Source organism: Lathamus discolor, chromosome 11, assembly GCF_037157495.1.
Source record: "Lathamus discolor isolate bLatDis1 chromosome 11, bLatDis1.hap1, whole genome shotgun sequence".
Taxonomy (NCBI): domain Eukaryota; kingdom Metazoa; phylum Chordata; class Aves; order Psittaciformes; family Psittacidae; genus Lathamus; species Lathamus discolor.
The window spans coordinates 5,167,958-5,189,724 of NC_088894.1; the positions used below are offsets into that span (position 1 = coordinate 5,167,958).

The 21,767-nt window shown below is 50.9% G+C and overlaps 2 protein-coding genes across 2 annotated transcripts; one reads left to right on the plus strand and one right to left on the minus strand.

Moving 5' to 3' along the window:
- Positions 1–92: 92 nt before the first annotated feature.
- R3HDML (R3H domain containing like) lies at positions 93–3,457 on the minus strand. The gene is made up of 6 exons (XM_065691566.1): positions 3,331–3,457; positions 2,429–2,729; positions 1,899–2,017; positions 1,268–1,400; positions 402–517; positions 93–316 (listed from the first exon to the last, which is right to left on the minus strand). The coding sequence occupies exons 2-6, from the start codon at positions 2,687–2,689 to the stop codon at positions 190–192; spliced, it is 756 nt and encodes a 251-aa protein (XP_065547638.1). The 5' UTR covers positions 2,690–2,729; positions 3,331–3,457; the 3' UTR covers positions 93–189.
- A 12,648-nt stretch (positions 3,458–16,105) lies between these two features.
- On the plus strand, positions 16,106–20,825 carry FITM2 (fat storage inducing transmembrane protein 2). Its single transcript, XM_065691312.1, has 2 exons — positions 16,106–16,292; positions 18,250–20,825. Exons 1-2 carry the CDS (start codon positions 16,120–16,122, stop codon positions 18,890–18,892), a joined length of 816 nt encoding a protein of 271 aa, XP_065547384.1. The 5' UTR covers positions 16,106–16,119; the 3' UTR covers positions 18,893–20,825.
- The last annotated feature ends 942 nt before the right edge of the window (positions 20,826–21,767 follow it).

Below are 21,767 nucleotides of genomic sequence, written 5' to 3' on the forward strand. Positions count from 1 at the left end.
TATAAATATATAATGTACAATAATATATAATATGCTAAAAATTATGATCTTATCTTATAAAAGCAATTTCCTACACTAGGGATGAAGCAGGTTGGACAGCTGGGCTGCCGGGGGGGTCATTGTTATAAATAATTCCGGTTCACCCCATCCCCATTCCCGGAGGCTCCTCGTGGGGCTGCAGCCCTAGAATCAACTGACATGGTTGGATTTGAGTCCCGTGAAGCACATGTTGTTGAAGCAGCCCCCGCCATAGGCTGGGGGGCAGGCAGAGCACGGCTGCCCCACCTTGTACGGCACTTCTCCCTGCCAGTTGCCCCTAAAAAGAGAGGAGAGCACCACCTCTGAGCACCACCGCTGACACCGGAGCGAGGGTGTTGAGGGGGTTCCCTCCATGCACTCACTTGAAGGCGTAGTTGCAGACGAGGAGGACGGCGTGCCGCAGCGTGCTGCCCCACACACGTACGTTGGTGCACATGCTGAGGGCACAGCCCAGGCGGCTGGAGGATGCCCACACCATCTGCACCGGGACAGAGAACAGGAGCTATCAGTGACCATCCACTCAAGCATCCCACATCCATCACCCCAGGACCACAGCGCAGGGCTGCGTCCCACCAGGGAATTGCATCTCGCCTAGCAAATTCCTTGGGTTGGCTTGGGTTGGATCCTTTGCCCATCACAGGCAATGCTTTGTCACCAGAGGGGGATCTTTTGCTGTTCGTCTTCTGCCTGCAGCCCCTCTGACCCCCCTGCTCACTCCAATGAGCAGCAGAGTCGGGGTTGGTTCTCTGATTTACCCAAATTAGATCCCAAACGTCACCCTGAGTCACAGCCAGCAGCTCACCCTGCGCACACCGAGAGCAAACAGTGCCAGAAGCTCCTCCTAAAGCCTCTCCAGGCTGAACTTCATCCTTAAAAAAGTGTCTTGCCCATTTGCAACCCAGAGTGTCCCCGAGCATCCCCATGGATGAGCTGCACCGGGATGCAGATGCTCAGGTAAAGGTTGGAGCCATGCAGAGGAGGTATTTAGGGACTGGCACTGGGAAGCAGAGGGAGGTTTTCCACATTGTGCTGGCCAGGCTGCTGGTGGATGTGCCAGGGGATGAAGGAGCTGTATTCCAGGTTGCTGACACAGCTGGGTGCTGTAAAGCCGCTCCATCACAGACAGGATTCATGCCTGCACCCTTCCAGCAGGCACAGTGCCTGCTGCCAGCCCTGCTGCCAGGATTCCATCCCAGATCCCAGCTCTGCTCACTGCGCCGGGGCTCACCTGTGTGTAGTGGCTGCAGACGGAGCCGCTGCATTTGGAGGGGCAGCGGGGGTTGCACTCGCGGGGGTGCGGGAAGGTGTAGTGCTGCTTCTCCTGGTGCCAGGATTTCACCATGTTGATGACAGAGCTGGACCTGCAAAAGGTGCTGCGGGTAAGGTGGACCTCCTCCCCCTCAGAGCTAATGGGCAACGGAGAGGAAGGGGAAGGCTCTGCTTTGAGGAATGGGGAGAGAAGAGGGTTTTAGTATTCCTAGTGAGAAGGGGGCAATGACACCCTTGTGCCAAGTCCACTTGTGGAACTGGTGGACACACAACCCTCACTTGAGGCCCCTGAGTGCTCAGCTTCATGGTGGAGCTCTAGTACCTGCATCCCCGTGGTCCATGCGGCAGACAGACAGGATTGATGCCATTGATGAGCACCTCTGGTTTCCTGTATTTACCCTTCTGCAAGAGCTGGACCCCCCCTATCTCCACCACGGGGGCCTTTATGTGCCCCTGGTTGCTTCTCAGTCCTTTGCAACTCCAGCTCAGAGCTTCCCCGCTCCTTGACCGAGGGGCGGCTGCTCCTCCTCCTCCAGCACCGCAGGGTGCAGAGGGCTCCCAGGAGCCGGCTCTGCCCGCGGGGCACTCACCTGCCCGAGTGGATGAAGAGGTTCTGCCCCACGTATTTCATCAGCTCGGGGGGCCCGTGGTCCCACAGGCAGCGCGCAGCCCACGCCTCAGCTGCCCTGGCCAGCCGCTCATCCCAGACCTGGCCAGGAGGAAAGGAAAAGGGCAGGCAGCGATGTTGGCTGCCCACAGGAGGGAAGAGGAGAAACCCACCCACTCTCCTGTGCTCAGGGAGCACCCACCAGTGTCCAAAAGCCACATCAGGCTGGGAAAAGCCCAGGGGCAGCCATCCCACAGCTGGGAAGCTCCCAGATGTCTCAGCCATGGGACCAGGGGTCCTAAGTCTACCCCTGGGTGGACGCATCACCCGATTAGGACTCCATCCCTTCTGCGCAGAGACTGCATGTGCCTGCCCTGCACCAGGGACATGGAGCATCCCCCAGGACAGATGATAGCCACAAACCTTGACATCCCCATGTGTGGGTGCCCCATCCCAGGTGAGCCCCTTGACCCCACCAAGGACCCGGAGGTACTCTACTGGAGCCTGACTCACCATGTACTCCATGTTGGCGGCGGGGGGGGACACCTGCGCCCGCACTTGGTTGTGGTAGTCCAAAATCATGCTCCTGTCGCGGCGGGAGAGGAATCGCTTTGGACTGTCCCGGGGGACCCCCGCGCCCCACAGCAGCCCCGCGGCTCTGCTCCCGGCAGGGGACAGGGGCTCGGTGTCGTTGGGCAGCAGCCGGGAGCTGCACTCTTGCGGCATCCAGAAGCCCACGGCAGTGAGGAACAGCGGCAAGGGGAGCACAGTCATGCTAGCCCGGCCGGCCGGATGGGCCGGTGGCTTTCTGCTCCTGCACAGAGTAAAGGCAGATCAGCGGTCACTGCGGCCAGCACGTGGGTCTAGGGGGGAAACAGCACAGGCACCGCTCAGGTTTGCAAACGCCGCTTCCCATTTTCCTTTTTAAAACCAATCTCCTCAATAACATCGCTCATCACAGCAAATCCCCCAGCACCGGCAGGGAGATGTCTGAGGAACTGATTTTCTTGTTGTTTCCTTTAAAGAATAAAATCACTACAAAGCCTCCCCCATCTTTTCAGCCATTGCACAAACCTGTCAGGCAGCGGTTAAATAGGATCCTGCTGAGAAACTCGCTGCAGCCTCCTGCCCTGTAACTTCCCACATGTTTGGTGTGTTGAATAAATCCCCGGCACATATAGATAAAGAAATGCACGGCGAAGTTCTTCACCAGTAACAAATTCTGACTATTTCTTCCCTCAGGGGAAGACAAATCAGTGCCAAAAGCAGAATTTTCTGCCTTTCTAAAAGAGTTCTAAATGAAGGGAAATGAATGAATGAAACATTCCCCTGTCAGCCGACGCCTGCCTGGCACTTCCCAGCATCCCTGCCAGCCTTCCTCGGAGCAGCTGGGAGGTCGTGCTGCAGACACGTACCTTGAGGACTGAGCAGAGCCCGACGCCGGCAGCCGGTGGGATTTGTCCTTCACGACCAACCTGCGGTGGCGGCTGCAGGAGGGGTTTAGCTTAGCCCCGGCGGGCAGCCCGCTGCAGCGCCTGGTGCATCCTGACTGCCCCCGGAGAGGGTCATGAAGTTCGGAAGGAGCCCCGCGCTACGGCACTTATAGGCTGCCGGGTGCCTCCGCACACGGGCGGGCTGGCAGCAACACTGAGCCCTGCACGATGCTGGCAGGGGGGAGCGAGCAAAGCCCAGCCCACCCGTCCATCAGACAGCGAAGGGCGTTTGCTGCCGGGTGGGAGTTTAACCTGTTCTGGGACGCTCACAGTTCTGTCACCTCCTCACCCCCCGCCGGCCGCATCTGGGCGGCAGCTACAGAAAACGGAGGAGGGGTTTCACCCTGGCGATGCCCAGCCAAAGGTATCGCAGGGGGAAAGAGCCCTTCCTCTGCTGCGCTGCCTCAGGCTTGCGCTGGTGCCCAAGTGTCTGTCCCCAGGGAGGGGAAGTGACTGCAAGAGCCTGAAAGCCTCGGTCAATCCCGCAGCACCAGGTGTGCTCCCTACAGCATGCCAAGCGGTCACGGTGCCTGGGGCCAGCTGAATTGTTGCAGGTCACAGAAGGTGGGCCCGGCAGGCTGGAGGGGCTGCTTGCAATGCCCCTCGCGTCTCTTTCTCCTGCCTCTGCGCTTAGTGTGAGTGGCCACGTGTGAGCTGCAGCGGGGCTCGCTGCCGCCATCCCCCCATGCCACGGGGCCACAGGTAAGCAAGGTGCTGACTGGGTTCACCAGGGCACAGGCGGCTTTGGAGCCAGGATTTGGCGTTTTGATTGCATGAAGGGGAGCACCAAGGCCAAACTCCCTCTCCTGAGCGGGCAGGAGGCACAGAGACGGAGACATGGAGCTGAAACCAGCGCGTGCCCAGGGAAAAGCTGTTCCTCAGAGAGGGAGACAGGGAGGCTGCCAGGATGGTACAGGGAGCAGAAGGCAGTCCCACAGCAGCAGCTTCTCGTCACTGGTTTGACTGGGACAAGGATCCCAGGCAAACAACTTCTGCCCCATGCTGAGACTGACAGCAAGTCCAGAGCCAGATCAGCTGCACACAGCACCCCAGAGACCCACTGTGCAGCATAAGCTGACCAGGAGCTCAGAGAGGAGCAGACCCAAGCATGGAGCAGGAAGAGTGCCCAGGTGCTGAGTTGATGTGCTCTGTTAACACACCCTCACCCTGTTGTGAGCCTCTGCTGAAACAGTCTGCTGCGTATATTTCTCCTGGCACCTGCTTGCCCATAAAGCAACTCAAGATGCTGCAGCGCCCAGGGAATGGCTGGAGACATGTGCCGAGGGATATTTCCATCCACTCCCCACCCGGTGGGTGGGATGATGCTTGCACCAGTGAGGAGACAGGGAAACCACTGCTGGGGCTTCTCCATTCTCTCTGTGGTGCCTCAGGAGGGGACCCTTAGTGTGGAAGGCAGCAGCACCCCATGAACTGTGGGTCTGAGGATGCTGTTGAGGGCCGTGCCATGGATGCTAGCGCTGTCAAGACAGGGTGTCAGGATGGCTTCCAGAGCCCACAAGCTTCTCAGGTTGCCCATTGTAGTGTTTAATCAGCTCAGCTTCCCCTTCCCAGCACCAGAGCACCCCAAATACCAGCCACCTCTCTGCAGGTGCCAGGCAAAGCACCATCCCCGGTTTGCCAGTCCTACCAACACCCCTCATTCATGTTCACATATGCAGAGGTGAACGCCAGCTCCAGGGCTGGCAGGACAGCACATGCCCGGGCAGCCTCCTCCATTCAACCCCAGGTATCAAATCTCTCATTAGTAAGGCTGGTAAAGGCAGTTTCGTTCCCAGGGGATTAGAAAGGCAGATGGGGACACACAGCAGCAATCGTTACTGGGCAGAATGGGGACGTGGTTTGGGCAGACTGGGAGAAGCAGCCGCACATGGAGTTGGGGAGGGCACTGGGGCTGTGTTATGGAGAGTTTTGGGGGGGTTTGTCAGAGCGGTCACCCAGCACCATGAACAGCACAGCTTTGCGTCTGAGATTGGCTTGGAGTGTTTGTTTCCCTGGGCAGAGCAAACCCACTGCAGCTCCCACTGCCACACAGCAGCCGGGCCCCCACCCTCTGCGCGGGGACCAGGCGAGGGTTTTGTCCTGGGTGCAGGTTGAAAGCACTGCTTAATCAGCACTCCGTGGGACAATCTGAATTCCAGGAACTGAAGGGAGCTTGTATCCCTGTCAGGCGTAATATCCTGCAGCCAGACTGGCCCAGCTGCCAAAGCGCAGTGAGCCAAGAATCTGCACACGCATTCAGCTGGATGCGTAATGATTCTGTAAGCAGCAGCCGGCCAATTTTCATTTTAGTGAGCATCAAGAATAAAAAGAGATAAATCACTGCGCTCACAGTGCTCTCCTGGCAGACTGGTGCTTTTAAAACCAAAGGATATAGCAGCTTGCTCCAGAATAAGCCAGAACAGGACTTGCAGAGTTTCTCTGTCATATTTGTTTCTCCCGTCTCTTGGCTTTGGGCATCACCCACCAGCCATGGTTCAAGGTGGCACATGGTAACATGAGCAGGGCTTTGACTTTTGCTGTGGTCCCTGAGCATCCCTATGCCTGGAGGTGGTCAATGTGGCTTTCCGTAGCAGAATCCTTCTCTGTACTGTCATAAAATAAAAGAGAAGAAAAGCCCTGTTTGAACGAAACTGTTTCTATCAAGTAATGCACAAACCCTGTTGCTCCAGTAAAATATTGCCCTCTTAAGAACTGGCAGAAAGGATCGTTTTCCAGCTTTGCAGAAGCTTTCCCTAGGTCCTTCCCCAAACACCACCAACAGCTCCAGCCACCCTGGTGCCCACCCTGGCAGGGAAGGAAAGTTGGGCTTTTGACATCCGTCTGCATTTCTAGAGCCCTGTAGAGGTCCAACACATCCAGAGCCTGGTTTCTCCTCATGCTTCCTGGAAGGAGATCTTCCTTCTGACTCAGAGATCAGAACATTTGATCTCCATATCTTGTAATGCAAGAAAACCCAGCCTGAACTCCTGTACAGTTACCTGTGATCTCCCTGGGGTGAAACACGCCATTGAGCTGCAACCCAACTGAGATCAGTCTTGAAGACTGGGGACTTCAGAATCCTCCTCCTCGCTAATTTGGACCAGCTCCCTGTAAATGTTGAACCCCTTTCTGAACCACGCTGAGCCTTGGAGGAAGAGGTGTGGAAAAGTCATATCCCATGCTCAAGAGGTAAACCTGCTCTTGTGGCATGAAGTAAAAACCACTCGTTTTGGGGTATTAACTAAGGTGTACCTCAAGGCTGATGGGTATCCTACATGGTCTCTGTGGCCAATAGGTGGGTGTCAGCCCTCACACCTCTCTTCCCATTCCCCCTCTCACTGTCGGAGCTCTGGTCCCCACAGGCAGCCCTACAAGGCAGCTGTGAAGACCACTGGCTCCAGCCAGCACCAAGGTATAATTGGAGCCTTTGAAAGGTGAGAAATGCTTCTGCCAGCTCTAGAAAGAAACGCCTCTGAAGTTGAGTGCTGCGGACGGGAGCTTCGCATGAAGGTTCCTCACTGTAAGTTTAAGGGCTAAGTTTAGAAATCCACTTAACGACTCGAATCCGGAGCACGGTTAATTTGATGTTTGCTGACAGTTCATTTCTCAGCTGTGGGTGTGTGATGGTCTCACTGCACTCTGCTGACGTGAGAGGATCCAACAGGTCAATGGAAAGAAGGGCCCATCTCACTGCGAGTCGGCTGAGACCGACACAGACCCAAACCTGGGAGCCAAGCATCAGCTGTGACCTCCTTGCCAAATGCACCCAGGCTCAGTGGTGGGAAACCCATAGGTTCCCCACCCCATGGGGCAAAACCAGCCTGCACAAAAGGCATCATCTGAGTCAGGCGTCCCACACAGTAAGCACCACCTGCGCAATGGTCAGGAAATGCTGCGGCTCTGGCAAAGGGCTGGATCAGCTGCAGGTCAGGGGCTAGCGGATCACAGCCCCGAAGCCCAGACCTGGTGAAGTGAAGTCAGGACACCCTGGCAACCTTACCATGTAATTTTCTCGCTTGAATGGGTTTGTGCCGCAGGCTGAGTGCAGGCCCTGTGACTTCAGTCCATTCCTTTCTACCAAGACCAAAATTGAGACAGAAACTGAGTACCTGGCCCTGGTTCACAGGGAGGTTTTCATGGCTGTACAGGGAGGTCTTGTTCTTGTTGCTCCCCTTCTCACGTGCCCAGGCCCCCACTGTGGCAGCAGCAAACACCCCCCAACCATCCCCACCAGTGCGCAGTTCACTGTCTCCAATGGATTTGCTACAGAAAAAATCCTGACCTTGCAGGATTATGCAGATTCCAATCAAACCTTGGAAGGTCCGAACGCATGATCTGCAGCTTAGCTGAACACACCCAAAACAGGATTCTCCCCACTTCCTTGGTGTGGAGACACGCTTCCCAAGGTCATTTCTCCCCCAGATGCTGACATTTGAGTCCCTGAAAACCCTGGAACTGGGACACCTCATCTGAAGATAAGTCTCTGGTCTGAGGGTGCTGTGAGTGCTCGCAGCTCTCTGAGCCCACACTCCCAAGCATCCACCCTTTCAAGTGCAGAGGGAGCTGGATGAGGGATCCTGCAGCTCGCTGACATCTCTTTCCATCACTGAGGCTGTGACCATGCAGCAGCACAGAGGCCTGACAGCAGCTTGTGCTGACACATCCATAGTAGTGTGACCTTGCCCATGTACCAGGAGTGCTGGGGAGAAAACAGCAGCAAGGTTGGGCACACCCACACCTGGAGTACACAGCCTATGGAGACCTGTGTTTGTGGTGGCCAGTAAGGACCTGATAAGGTTTGTGCTGCCTCATCCTCCCTGCTGCTGCTGTTGAGATTCAACTGGCCTGCACAGGCAAGCACGGTACAATCCAGCCTTCATCCGGCTGACAGATGTGGTGGTGCCAGCGCCCGCAGAGGCAGCTGGCAGGTCAAGGCGGATGCTCAGTGAAGGAAAGGGCAGAGCCCATCTGCCCCATGGCCGGTGTCTTGGAGGACAGCAAACATGGAGCTCGCCAGACTGCTGTTGCTTTTGGCACAGCCCTTTCCCTGCTCCACTTCCCCAGCAGACGCTGAGTGTGGTTTTACCCCGGTGTCCTGTCTGCTGCCCGTGTGCTGCTTCCAAACTGAGCCTGCTTTGGCGGTCAGGCCCCTGCACCCAGCTTTGCCTGCCTTGAAAAGAGGGGAGGTGAGAGCCATGCAGAGCACCATGGCCAAGGCACTGGGATGGGAGCACCCCTGGAGCATCTTCCCAGCACACATCCCAGAGCCAAGGGGAAAGGCACCCTCAAGGGCTGCACAGAGTTCCCAGCTGGACCCTGTTACAGCCTCAGCACATCCTTTTGTGTTTGTCAACATCCAGCTGGTGGTTCCTCGCTGAGAGAGAAGGAGGGTGGCAGGGGCCATGTGTGAACACTGGCGGGTGCTGGGTCAGGTTTGGGCAGGGGGTGAGGAATGGGCCTAGCCCCATCCTTCTGCATCTTTCTCATCTGTTTCTAGTTTTTCCCTTCCCTTTCTCTTATTTTAGCTGGTATTTTCATGCTGTGCTGATAAGAGAGAGGAAGCCTGGGAGCACTGCTGGGTGGTTTGGTGGCAGGGGTTAGCTGCTGGGTGCCTGCATCTCCCCCTCCATCAGCTGCTGCAGTACAGACTCCACAGACAGAATAGTCCAACAAAGCCTTCTTTCCAAAACCAGCACCTTGAACCCCTGCAAGTGGGTTGGGGGAATGTCAGAAACTAGAACTTGATAAATTCATGGAAGTGTTCCATGATGGTATGTCTTCCGGCACGGGTGGCTTACAATGCCCACCATTAAACCTGTGGGACCAGGTGGGAGATGCAATGTGCTCTTAGGCTCTGTGAACAGCTGATGCCCATCTGGGATAACTGAGATGAATGCGGTGCCTATAAAGCTACAGCAGCAGTATTGGAAGCAGGGCTGGTTTTCTCCCCAGACAAGAAAAGGATCTTCCTCTTTGGCTGTTCCAGTGGTGGAAAGGATGAGGCATCTCCAGGAGTTCACAGACTATGCTAAGGGGAAAACCTCCAGTTCTCCTCACTGCATTGCTTTGCGTCCCAAGGTGGTTCAGTAACTCAACAAGCCTTCCCTCTGTGCTTGCCGAGCCCCTCCAGCCGTCTCACATAGATGACTGTTGAGGTGATGATGAGGGTTGATTGACTCTGGCAAATATTTACCTGTTTCCCTGGGTTTACAGAAACCTCACTCCAGCCCTGGCTTTGAAGTGAAGTTCAAAGCCTCAGCAACGCTGATGTCTTGTGGGGAGAGGGCTCTCATTGGCATGCAGAAACACTGCTCTACAAGGAGAGGAACCACATTCACTGTCCACCTTGGGGGGCACCATGCACAACACTGGCATCTTCCATCATTTCATAGGGTCCTGCTTGTCTCCCCACACCAAGGTAAGATCTATTTTGCCAACTGTTTGGAGCCTACATTAAACAAACAACCAGTAGAAAGGCCTTTCTCTAGCAAAGTGGCCGAACATGCTTCCCATGCGTTTTTTTTCCTTGCCTCTGAGCAGTGCCAACAGGGATGGGGCTGAGTTGCACATCTGTGGTGAGCTCATATTTGAAAAACCTAGCTTGGTCAAACTGTACAGATGAACACTTGTGAAAAGAATCCTGTTTCTTTAAGTGAAGTGGCAAACGCTTAGACTCAGTTAAAGCGTTAGGATTTGCCTTTAATTTCACTTGTAATCAAACTTAAAGCTAGAGGGGGAACAAGAATGTTGTTTATTCTCAGAACAGCAGGAGCACAACCTTCACCACCCACCTCCTCCCCAGGCTGTCGGTGACACCCTCCTGTGCACTGTTAACCACCTTCTGTACAGTCCTTTCACTTGGCAAGGCTCAGACTGGATCACTGTAGCCTGTAAGATTTTCTGTTCCAGGCAGACCGCAATGTGCTTCTGGTCTGGTCCATTTCCTGATGGGAAACTGAGCCAGGCTACGATGAACCAGTAATGGTCCTGACAATAAAATATCATGAGATGCCTTGGAGAAGGTGCAGAAGAGCCCTATCAAAGGCTTCGGGCTTAATCTGCTGTTTAGGAGCATTTAACTCTAAGGACAGTTGTTCTATACCTGGTGGGACCCCACGGGTACACACAACAAAGCAAGCTCTCCCAAACTCCTGGAGAAGCTGAATGGAAGAGGGTTATTCTTTTTTGCTGGCTGGGGAAAAGGGTCATAAACCAGAGGCCAGGCACCAGGACAGCTCCGGGATTCCCCACAAGGCAAATTCATCTCTTCACTGCCCGAGCCCTGGGGATGGCTGACCTGGGCATTGCTCAGCACATTTCACACTGACACATCCTCTCACCTCGCTGTCTTCCTGCCCATCTTGGCCTTCAGATGCACCAAAGGTTAAAGACCACACCAATGAACTCCACAGCTTGGGGCATCCTTGTTTCTCGTGCTGAAGGCTGAGATGCGCGGCAGCCCGGTGGTAAGAGAGCATGGCAAGGCAAGCAGGAGGTGTTGAGCTTGATGAACACGGGAAATGCACAGGTAAAAACCTGAAAACATTATTTAGAGCAAAGCTAATTTATTATATTAAACACCCACATCCACACTGTGACAATCTTGAATGCACTGGGTGTTCAGCAAACCCTTTGAACATCTTCTGTAATTATTACTTTTTATCTACAGAGCGTTTCAGTAGTCATTATAGTCAGGGCAAACTCAAATCATGTTTCCAGCCAACACTTGTATAATTAACCAAGCTGGTAAAGCACAGATTGGATATTATGTATGCATGTGTTTTTAGTTTTACAGTTAATATCTGTAATTATACATTTGACTGGAACAGCCACAGCTCATGTTATGTGGCTGGCTCTACCAGTTACTCAGTCAAGAAACCAGCACTATTAACTGTGGCCCCTGCAGCTAATCAACACAAAGTCACTTCCAGATTTGACACCTGAATATGTATGACTGATTCTTTCCTGCAAATACATGAGCTAAAAATGCACCAGTAAGGTCTGAAAAGTTCATATTTCTGAATTTGAATGAGTAAGCACAGACCATTTCCTTCCCATATTCGACCAGCTCTAATAAACAGTAGTTTCTTAAGGACACGTAATATTTGGTACGGTAGCTCAAGGGCCACCCAGCAAAGGGTTTCGCGGAAATTGTTGTTGTGAGTTCTGTATGAGGTTTAATCTATCATTAATAATCATTACAGAAGGGAATAAATGGAAACAACAAATAACACTTTTAGCACCTGGCCAACAGGAAGGTGAATCGGACTGGGCAGGAGTACCTTCCCAGTGACTGTGCTGCTCAGAGAGCGCTGCCTGCTCAGCCTGCAGGGAAAATCCTACCCGGCAGCTACCTCTGAAAGACAGCACAGCAAGGATCAAGTGAATTCCAATACGAAGGTGTTGGGGGTGAGGGTTTTCTGTGGCAAACACAGTGTGAATTATACACTGTGCAAAAAGGGGAGCATGTCAGCAAGGATTTGGCCACCATATCTGCTCAGGGAAGTTGGGCGATTATAAAAATGACTATTTCATACCATTTTGTGTCCATGTTCATGTGCACTCACATGAATTATACTTTCTTTCCATGCGTAATCTTGTCCCCACTTCATTGGCTGATGGGCTGTTTAATTTGTATTAAAGAATACAAATTAAAGGGAGAGTAACTATTTTACATCTTTGTGTACTCTGGTTATTTTTAAGCTCCTCAGATCATTATTGTAGCCCACCACAACCTCACAGTTGTCTCTGAAAGAGGTTTAGGAAGGAGTAGAACAGAACCTCTCCCATATCCTGCTCAGGGTATGGGATACAGAGGTTAAGGGACTTGCCAATGGCTGGAGAAGGGGGGTTGTCAGAGCCAAAAATTACACCTAGCTCCTCAGAGTCCATGCTCATCACAGGACCATCCCCTCCTGTATGTTAAAACCAGCTGCCGGTCTGCTCTGCTGCAATCTGGCTGTGCAGAACAAGGAATGTAAATATTCTGAACCAGTAGGTATTAATTTGCAGCATTAACAAGGTTTCTGCAACTGAAAACTGCATTGGTTCATCCTTACGTTTCTTATGCTTTGCCCCACATCCCAAAATATTTTGATCTTTGGATACAACCACCAAATATGCTGAAGATTCCCTGCAGCTCCGATCGTGCCCTTCCTATTCATTTGAGGAGAGATGGAGGGGGAATGTGCCACCTGAAGAGGTTTTCAGCAAGGGCTCAGTCTTTACAAATTCCCTGGGGTTAATTTCCACACTTTTCCCCCAAAATTCTTGGGGTTTCAGGACTGGGAAGGACCTTTCCCATTTGTTTGGGCAGCCACAGAGGTGGTGAGTTAACATCATTTCCCTTCTGTCTCTCCACTCAGCATCTTGTCTGTAAATAACAGCATCTGTTTGCAGGAGGGAGATTTACCCTTGGTTCTGACAAGACTGGGGCTTGTAGGAAGACCATCCCTCGGCATCAGAGACTGACAGCAAAGGTGTAGGTCAGTGTGAGGGAAGGCTGCTGCGCCTCTGCCCCAGGCTGCATTTCAAAGGCATCGCTGACACAAGGGAACAAAGCACAGCATGCGCTGACAGTGAACAGAGAAGGCTGCAGAGCAAAAAGCACTGAGGTTGATGGATGGTGTCTCAGCAAAGGGCCAAAGCTATCTTAAACGCCCAGCTTAAGCTCCTGTTAGACAAAGAAAACACAGCATGAATTCTGCTTATGTAGCACCTCTCATGCGAACGTTCCAGGATGTTCCATGATCAAATTCAAACACAATCAGTCATGGAGATGTGAGCAGTGTTCACCAAGGAAAAGAGGGAGCAGGGAGGCTCGGCAAGAAGCACCTGGCCTCCAAAGGGAAGGGCTGGGGGCAGTCATGGGAAGCAGGATGTGGGAATTGCTGTGAGGTGGGAGGACAAGCCAGGAGGAGAGAAGATCTCCCAAGTCCAAACGGGATATTACCTGTGGGGTAGCTATGCCCCTCCAAGTGTGTAGACACAGGCTGGGGGCCCTGCTGATCCCACTGGGCAGCATGCTTGTATGGGCACCCACCGTCTCTTCCTGATGTCCCTGGAGCACACCTTTCCTGTGGTGTAACTGGCCCCTGAGAACCCACCTCACCAATCATCTTCAGGTCTGAAAGTGCTTCTACAGCTCCTAAGGAATCTGTCCCTGCACACTTTGGAGGCAAAATGTGATTCCCCAAGGAAAGTGAAACAAACTGGGGGGGATCTTGGATAAAATTAAACTAGAAAGCAAACAGAATTTTAACCAAATAGTCTGGAAGATTTCGGCTTGAATCAGGCAGTGATTTGATGAAGTTAAGGAAAGAGATACAGAGAAAGGGAAGGCCAGCCACATCTGCTATACCAGGGAAAGTAATTCAGTTTAGTATGGGTTATACCTGTTGCAGTTCAACCAGGTATCAGTGAGAGCTCTTTGGGAACCTTCTGCAATCCCTGTAGAACAAACCTTATTCCCTCTTTCTGAATATAAGTTTTTCTTCTGTTTTAAAAGACCTAAATTCTTCTCTGATTCTTTACAGAGGAATGGAAACAGGCTTCTCAGAAGGACTATTGGCCTTGGCTGGTGCACATGGCAGTAAATACATGGCCCGACAGTAGAGATTTACTCTGAATCTGCAGGACACCTGGACCCAGCTGCACTTTGCTCACTGCACTTGCGAAAATCCATGATTTACAGAGATAATCCTCAGACATTTCAAGCTGGGCTGAAGATAGACACATTCCCAGCCCATGCCATCAATTCCATTCATCTGGAACAGGTGCCAAGCGTATGAAATCCTCCTGCTGCGTGGTAGACACCACAGCATGCTTCATTAGCAACCAGCCGAGCAGCTCGCCACCTCCAGCTCGCAGGCACTGCAAACAGGCTGAGACCCAAACCTGGGAAGCAAAGGAGGCGAGGTTTCAAAGGCAGAGGGGGATTTAGGCAGACAATGCCGGACTCTGTATAACCTGCTCCCAGCCCCTCTTATCCGCACTCGTTTGAGTGAACGCAGCTGTGTGTCTTTTCTGATTCAGGGGTACAATGCTGTGGCTGGGAGTGCCAGACACGGCCGTGGCAGTCCTATTAAAAACAACACCTAAACAAATTGCCAAATGCCGTTTACCTTGGATAACCTCCTTAGCTGAAACCCTTCGTATCTACTGGGGCTGCTTTGATGTGTCCTTCTGCTCTTTCAGCCCAGATGTTGTCATAGATTTGCTGACGATGACGGCAAACTGGCTTTGAAACGCACTCTGGCAAGAAATGCTTTCCCATCCTGTCTCAGATAGGGTCTGCTTTTTTTGTCCCCTCCCACATTTTTCTTCCCGAGGCCGCTGGGATGAACAAAGGCTCTTTGTTCCTTTAGCCATTTCCCTGCTTGCTGGTGCTTTTTGTCATGTGTTAAAAACTAAGTTGAAATGACAGTGGCAGCAGTTCAATAGATGAAATAGGTCTCAGATACCACAGTGACGGCCAGTGCTTGGACATCACTTCCAACTATAAACATGGGCAGTGAGAAGGTGTGGGAGCTTTGACAGCCACAGAGATGGTTTCTGCCTCTGTCTTAAGCCCCAGGATAAACATAAAATTCTACTGTGTGGAAACTGTCAGTTTTTCTCTTGAATATTATGATAAGACCCTGTCTTTCAGAGGAGCTGACTCCAGGAGTGGTGGATGCCAACTTATAGGACAGGAGAAGACAGCCTCAAGGTGCACCAGGGGAGGTTTAGATCAGAGAGTAGGAAATATTTATACACTGAAAGGGTTGCTAAGCATTGGAAACAAGCTGGGGAAGTGGTGGAGTCACCATCCCTGGGGTATTTAAAAGATGTACAGATGTGGCACTGGGGGACATGGTTTAGTGGTGGACTTAAAAGATCTTAAAGGTCTTTTGCAACCTAACCAGTTCTAGCATTCTGCAGTGCAGACACTACAGCCCATGAGCCCCTTGGAGTGCTCTCTTCTGATGTCCTGCTGCAGAAGCATCCTGCCCATCAGGTGATGGATACAAAACACCATCTCGGTTCTCATTTTGATAGGAGACAGTGGGAAATGGAAGCTTAGAATAGAATCATAGAATAGTTATGGCTGGAAAGGACCTCAAGATCATCCAGTTCCAACCCCCTGCCATGGGCAGGGACACCTCACACTAAACCATCCCACCCAAGGCTTCATCCAACCTGGCCTTGAACACTGCCAGGGATGGAGCATTCACAGCCTCCCTGGGCAACCCATTCCAGTGCCTCACCACCCTAACAGGAAAGAATTTCCTCCTTACATCCAATCTAAACTCCCCCTGTTTCAGTTTTAACCCGTTACCCCTTGTCCTGTCACTTCAGTCCCTGACGAAGAGTCCCTCCCCAGCATCCCTACAGGCCCCCTTCAGGTACTGGAAGCTGCTCGGAGGTCCCCACGCAGCCTTCTCTTCTCCAGGCTCAACAGCCGCAGCTTCCGGGCACGTTTTATTCCTCGGCCACAGACGCACCGGGGCCTCTGCCCGCTGCGGGGCACTCGCTCCGGCACAGACCCCGCGCCCTCCGGGGTCAGCTCCCCCCGCAGCCTGCGCAGGGCCCTGCAGGGGGCGCCCTCCCGCCTCAGCCGCCTGGCGGGCGCCGCGAGGGGGCGCCCTAGCTGTGCTGCGCCGGGCGGGGCCGGCGCCCGGTGCGCGGCGTGTGACGCGGTACGGCGGCCGCGAGGGCGGTGCGGCGGGGATGGAGCGGCTGGAGCGCTGCGGGCGCTGGCTGCGGGCCGCGCTGGCCGGCGGGCGGGTGCGGCGCAGGCTGCCCTGGCTGCTGCTCGCCATCGGCGTCCTCGGGTCCGCCCTCAAGGACGGCGACCTGGTGCCCGAGACGCCCTTGCGGAACAAGCGCAACCCGCTCAACGTGTGAGGAGAGCCGGGACGGGCGGCGGGGAGGGAGCGCGGGCGGGAGGATGGGGACAGCGACAGCCGCCTGCCCCGGTCGTGGGTGGCCTTGCGAGGGGGGTCGCGGTGTGAGCGGGCCGTGCCCGGCGGTGCGGTGGGTGGTGCGGTGCGGTTGGATTTCCTGGGCCTCACGGCTCCTGTGGGCTATGGGACTGTGAGCGCGAAGAGCTGTGGCGTTTCCCGCTCGGGTTTTATTGGAAGGGGGAAAAAGCAATGTTTCCCCTTCTTTAGGCCCCAGGTAATCCCTTATGTGTGAGTAAGCAGGTAGCTAGCAAGCTGTGTAAAAGCAAGCTGAAGAAAATAAGTCCTTCAGAGTCTTTTGTAGCAGCAGAGTTCCTGCCATGCTTTTCTAGCACTTAGGCAACGGTTCAACTGCCTTAGGCACTCCTCAACTGCCTGTGAACCTTGTGAAGGGGATGAGGAAGGCGCTGAGCCCGGCCGGTGCCCGTGTGCTTTGCCTGCTCCACGTCGCGCAGCGAAGCTGAAGTTGCTGTTTCCCCTCTGACTTGGGCAGCTTTGAACCTCACTGATCCCGATTTTTCATTTGGTGACGTGTGGGAGAGGAGCTGCTCCTTAGCGACATTGAAAGGAAGGGCGGGCAGGAGCACTTGGGGAGTGACACTGATCTCACAGGAAGAACAGGCAGCAGTTCAGCTCTCCCTTTTCAAACAGAGGCAGGTTATGTGTACTGACAGTCCCTGAAGTAGCTTTTTCCCCACACATCCCTGCTGGTTTGCCAGCGGCAGCTATGTCAGCAGCTGCCTTTTGCTTTTAACTATCTCAGTAAAATGAGGGGTTTATTTTCAGTTCCTATTCCATGGCAGCAGCTGCAGTTGCCACACAGATGCCGCTTCTACTGTAAAATGAAGAGCAAAGGAGGCACTCCTCAAAATCCTGAGTCAGGCCCTGACAGTGTTTGTTAGGGTCTTAATGAAGATACAGAACTCTGGTCCTACTTGTTTCTGTCTTTGATGCTGAAGTGGTGATTAAAGAGTGACTGCGTGTGTCAAGCTACAGCTCAGCTGCAGACAATAATTCCCTGTTTTTCAGCCCAGGATATGCGTAAGGATGGGGCTGCACAGTCCCCTTCTCCCACCAGTTGATAGGAAGCCAGCTGCATTGGAAGGTCTAATAGGAGAAAGAAGATCATAGACTATGGTCTCCTTAACTCATTAGTAAATTCACGTGCACATGCTCTGCTTTAAGATTTGACGACTAGTCTCTTGCTAAACAGGATATCGACCCATCATCAGTTGTTTTTCAAGATTTTATAAGCATTCCAACAAAAATTATCAGGCAGAGAGTGAATTTAGAGATGGAAGGATTTGTGTATGCCAAAGGAAAGCTCATCAACTGGGGAGACAGCAGAGGAGCAAACACATTGTGCTGCTTCATTTACTTTATAAGGTGATGACAGAGGAAAAGCTTCATGGACTCATTAAGGAAAAGAATCAGCCTTTCTGCTGTCTTATTCAGTGGTAAGAGGTTGAGGTTGTGAAGGGCTTTAAAAGTAAAGATAATTGAGATGAATAGAGTCAGAGGAAGGGTTACTGTGTAAGGGTGGCAAGCTAAAAATACATTCTTCACAGCTGCAGTTTGAGTAGGGCAGAGTTGAGCGGGTTTGTAGGGTAACAGCGATTGCAAAACTGAACTGCAAGTATGAACAAGGGCTTTAGGTCCAAGGGAACACTGCCTGGGAAATAGTAGAAGTACCTGGCTAAGGAATTATTCATGTGTTGGGCCTGAGAGTGGGGAGAGGGTTAAGATTTTAGCTATACTTTACTTTGATGGGAGTGCACAAGTGTCTAATTTAGAGGGTTCTGAACAATGACCTTGAAAACCTGCTCCTTCAAGCACCACCCTCAGTTCCTGCAAAGTTTCACACATGCATGTTTCTCTTTTGGCTTTTCTCTGGCAGATACTTTGTGAAGGTGGCTTGGGCATGGACGTTCTGGCTTCTGCTGCCCTTCATCTCAGTCACCACCTACCAGTTTGCCAAGAGCAAGCTCCTGTATGGTCGCATGAAGAGCATTTTGACGGTGCTGCGGCGTCTCAGTGCACTGCTGGTGGGCACTGCTGTCTGGTATGCCTGCACCAGAGTCTTCATGTACATTGAGAATCTCACCGGCACGTGCTCTACCTCGGGTAAAGTCAACGAGCGTCACCGGCTGTTCGACAACAAGCAGGAATGCCACCAGCACAACGGGATCTGGAATGGTTTTGATATCTCAGGACACTGTTTTCTCCTCTCATACTGTGCTCTGATGATCATGGAGGAAGTGGCTGTGCTGGAAGGCTTGTCCATAGACCAGAACTCTAGGCTGCGTGTTGTGATCGATGCCCTGTTTGTTTCCTTGTGTTTTCTCACCATGATCTGGGTGTTCATGTTTCTCTCTACTGCCCTGTATTTCCATGACTTCAGTCAAAAGCTTATCGGTGCACTGATAGGTCTGTCAGCTTGGTATGGGACATACAGATCTTGGTACTTGAAACCCTTTTCTCCTGGACTACCTCTTCCAAATATACCTTTGAGTTCAAAGAAATATGGTTATAGCAGATAAAATAAGTTTTAAAATGTTGGGATTTTGCTTTCAGTACTGGAGTAGTTGAATGTAGGAATGGTTACTGTATTTCCACTGTAAGGAACAAGGTGATGGGTTGGAGGAAACCAGATCTGTGCTAGCTGATGGCTGGCAGGTGGTAATGAGCTTCTTCCTTGGGAGAAAAATAACTGGTATTGGAAGAGGTCTGCTCTTTTTTAGGAGTTGCTGACTGGCATTCTCATCAAAGAAATCAGAAGCTGGATCTGTTTCTCTTACACATAAATGGAGGAGCAGATCCAAGCCTGGCAGAGGTCTAAGTGTTGCTAAAATATCAGTACTCGTCAAAGCAGTATATGGCTCCCTTGTGAAACTAGAGCATCTCATGTAGTCAAAAGTTAAATACACTTCGCCACAAATGCCTCTTAGCTGTCTGCACCTTGTGCAACAGTGCGAGTACATCTGAGTTGTAATGTCTTCAGCAGACTGTAACTTTAAATTCATGCCTGCCTTTGAAAAGGAAACTCTTGGAAAACAAGCCTTAACTTTCTCCTTAGGTGTAGTATCTATAATAGTATTTTGTCACGTTATTCATGACACAAAAAAAACCCAAACTCCTTCCCACTTTGCTAAAAAGTCTGATATAAAAATTGGGTTTTTAATGTTTTAATCTTACGAGTTGCACCCTTTGCAACAATAAGTACTTTGTGGTATGTTTCTTCTAGAACAGTGAAATGCTGGTGTTGTAAGTTAGCTTAACCTGCTAAGCTTGGTCTGCTTGGAAATGAATGAAAGACGTTGTTTAAGGGCTGCAAAGCAGTGTGCTTGAAGCAGTATTTATTCTTGCTTATTCACTGTACCAACAAGCTGCTTAATTTGATTGCATATAAAGCTATGGCCACTTTTGATGTGGCTGGAAATCCACTACTGAATAAAACACTACTATTATATAATGAATAGATAGGGGATGGGATGGGTTTACTCATATCAATCAGACATTTAGCGTAATTTTATCTTGAAAAGCTTTTTATTGTCTCAGAAAGGCTTATTCATGACTGTGCAAAAGTTGTTTTGACAGTTGTAGTGATGAGTGATGTAGTGATGAGCAAGATGGCCTAAAAGGGCTCTGGGCAAGGTAGCGCCTGCTGATCTGAGAGCGGGCTTGACCTGTCTGGAGCATTTGACTCCAAGGTGATTATTTTGCTGAATACAGGGTATGATGCACTGTAGTCTAATCTTGGTATGTTCTTTTTTGCCATCTCAACAGCTCTCTTCCAGCAAGAGAGCAACAGCGTTGCAATAAATACAGCAGTGCTAATTCCACACTTGTGGTCTGCCTCTGAGGAGAGCCAAATTCACGTAAATTGCCACTGAATTCAGTGGCCAGCAGGAGTTGTTGTGTGTCCTTACAAAGTACAAATCACCTCGCAGAAAGAAGCTGTTTCAGGAGGTTATGTATTTTCTGTCAAGCTCTTTTGTTTTTGCATTAAATTGCCTTTTAAACTGACTCTTTGGAAAATTTGCACTGATTAACTCATATTGGGTTAAATTAAATTTGTTTAAACAATGCAAATTCATTTGCAGATATTCTTTTGATGTAATGTAAGCCTGCTCCCAATAGAGTTAAGCTAGACCACAAGCCACTTTCACCATGAAAAAGGATTATATTCCCAGAAGATTTTCTGATTTAAGTTTCTGTTGTAGGTTTTCTTTATGTAACTTTGCTATATGGAGAAGGCCTTGGAACAGGAAATGCTATTTATTTAAACCAATTGACGTGCTGAAATTATGTTCAGTTTCACAGATGGTTTGTGCAATCACTAAATGGACACTTCTGTCCACTTCTAACAGTGTCATACAAACTTTTTATTACGGGAATAATGTAGGAGATGGTTATTCTCAATTTTTTTTATTTAAAAAATGAAATAAAAATCAGTGTTTGTGTCTTTGAGAATCTGTTTCTGATGTGTGTAAAAGATACTGCTGCTGCTCTTCACGTCCCTGAATGATCCAGCCTCCCGGTATTTTTGTGCTTGTGGGGATGCTTGATCACACTGTCACTGATAATTCTGTGGTATTTGAATGGGTGAATATAACACAGGTTCTCAGAACTACACGGTAGAAAAAGAAACAAAAGCAAGCCCTGCCTGTCAAAGCCAAGTGTCCCAGTGTGTGCCTGTTACACCAGGCAGTTCATTTTGTATTCATGGAGAGTTGCTTATTGTAGCAGAGTGAAAGCCTATTCCATTGAAATGTATGGGGAAATTCCCGTGGGCTGTAATACTGGTTATGAGTTTGGAAATCTTGGTGTACGTGGCTTTTTCAGTACCCAGAGACCATGAACCAGCTGTTGGCTTAGAAGGTTCCCTTGTGCTCCAGGCTTTCTCTTTGTGCTTTGCAACTGTGCTAGAGTAAGTCTCTGCTTCCTTGCACTTCAGCTAGAAACTAATGGGTGCAAATTTTCTATTCCTGTGTTTGCCATCACCTTTTCCTTACTTCCTTCCCTCTCCCAAATACACTTTTATCATTAAAATAGAAATGACAGATTTGCAGCCAAAGAGAAGCAGTGCTGGGAGTACCCGGATTTGATGTCCTGTGCCAAAGGCACAAACCAGCTGTCAACAGGTATTATTTGTTGAAAGTTCTTTTCAGAAGTGTAACATTTTAAAGGTAAATTTTCATATTTTGTAGTGAACGCCAAAAGGCCGCAACTAATCAAAAAACCACTTCCTCTTTTACCTTTTTTGTCTGCTTTTCTGCATTAAAGTATTCCTCTTGTTCCTTCAGAGCTGTTTTTCATGGCTGTGGAATTATCTAGGGGATTTTTGTCTCTAGCATCTTATTAGCATATTACTTGATGTATGATTTCTAGTTTTTCATTGCCTGTATTTGTCTA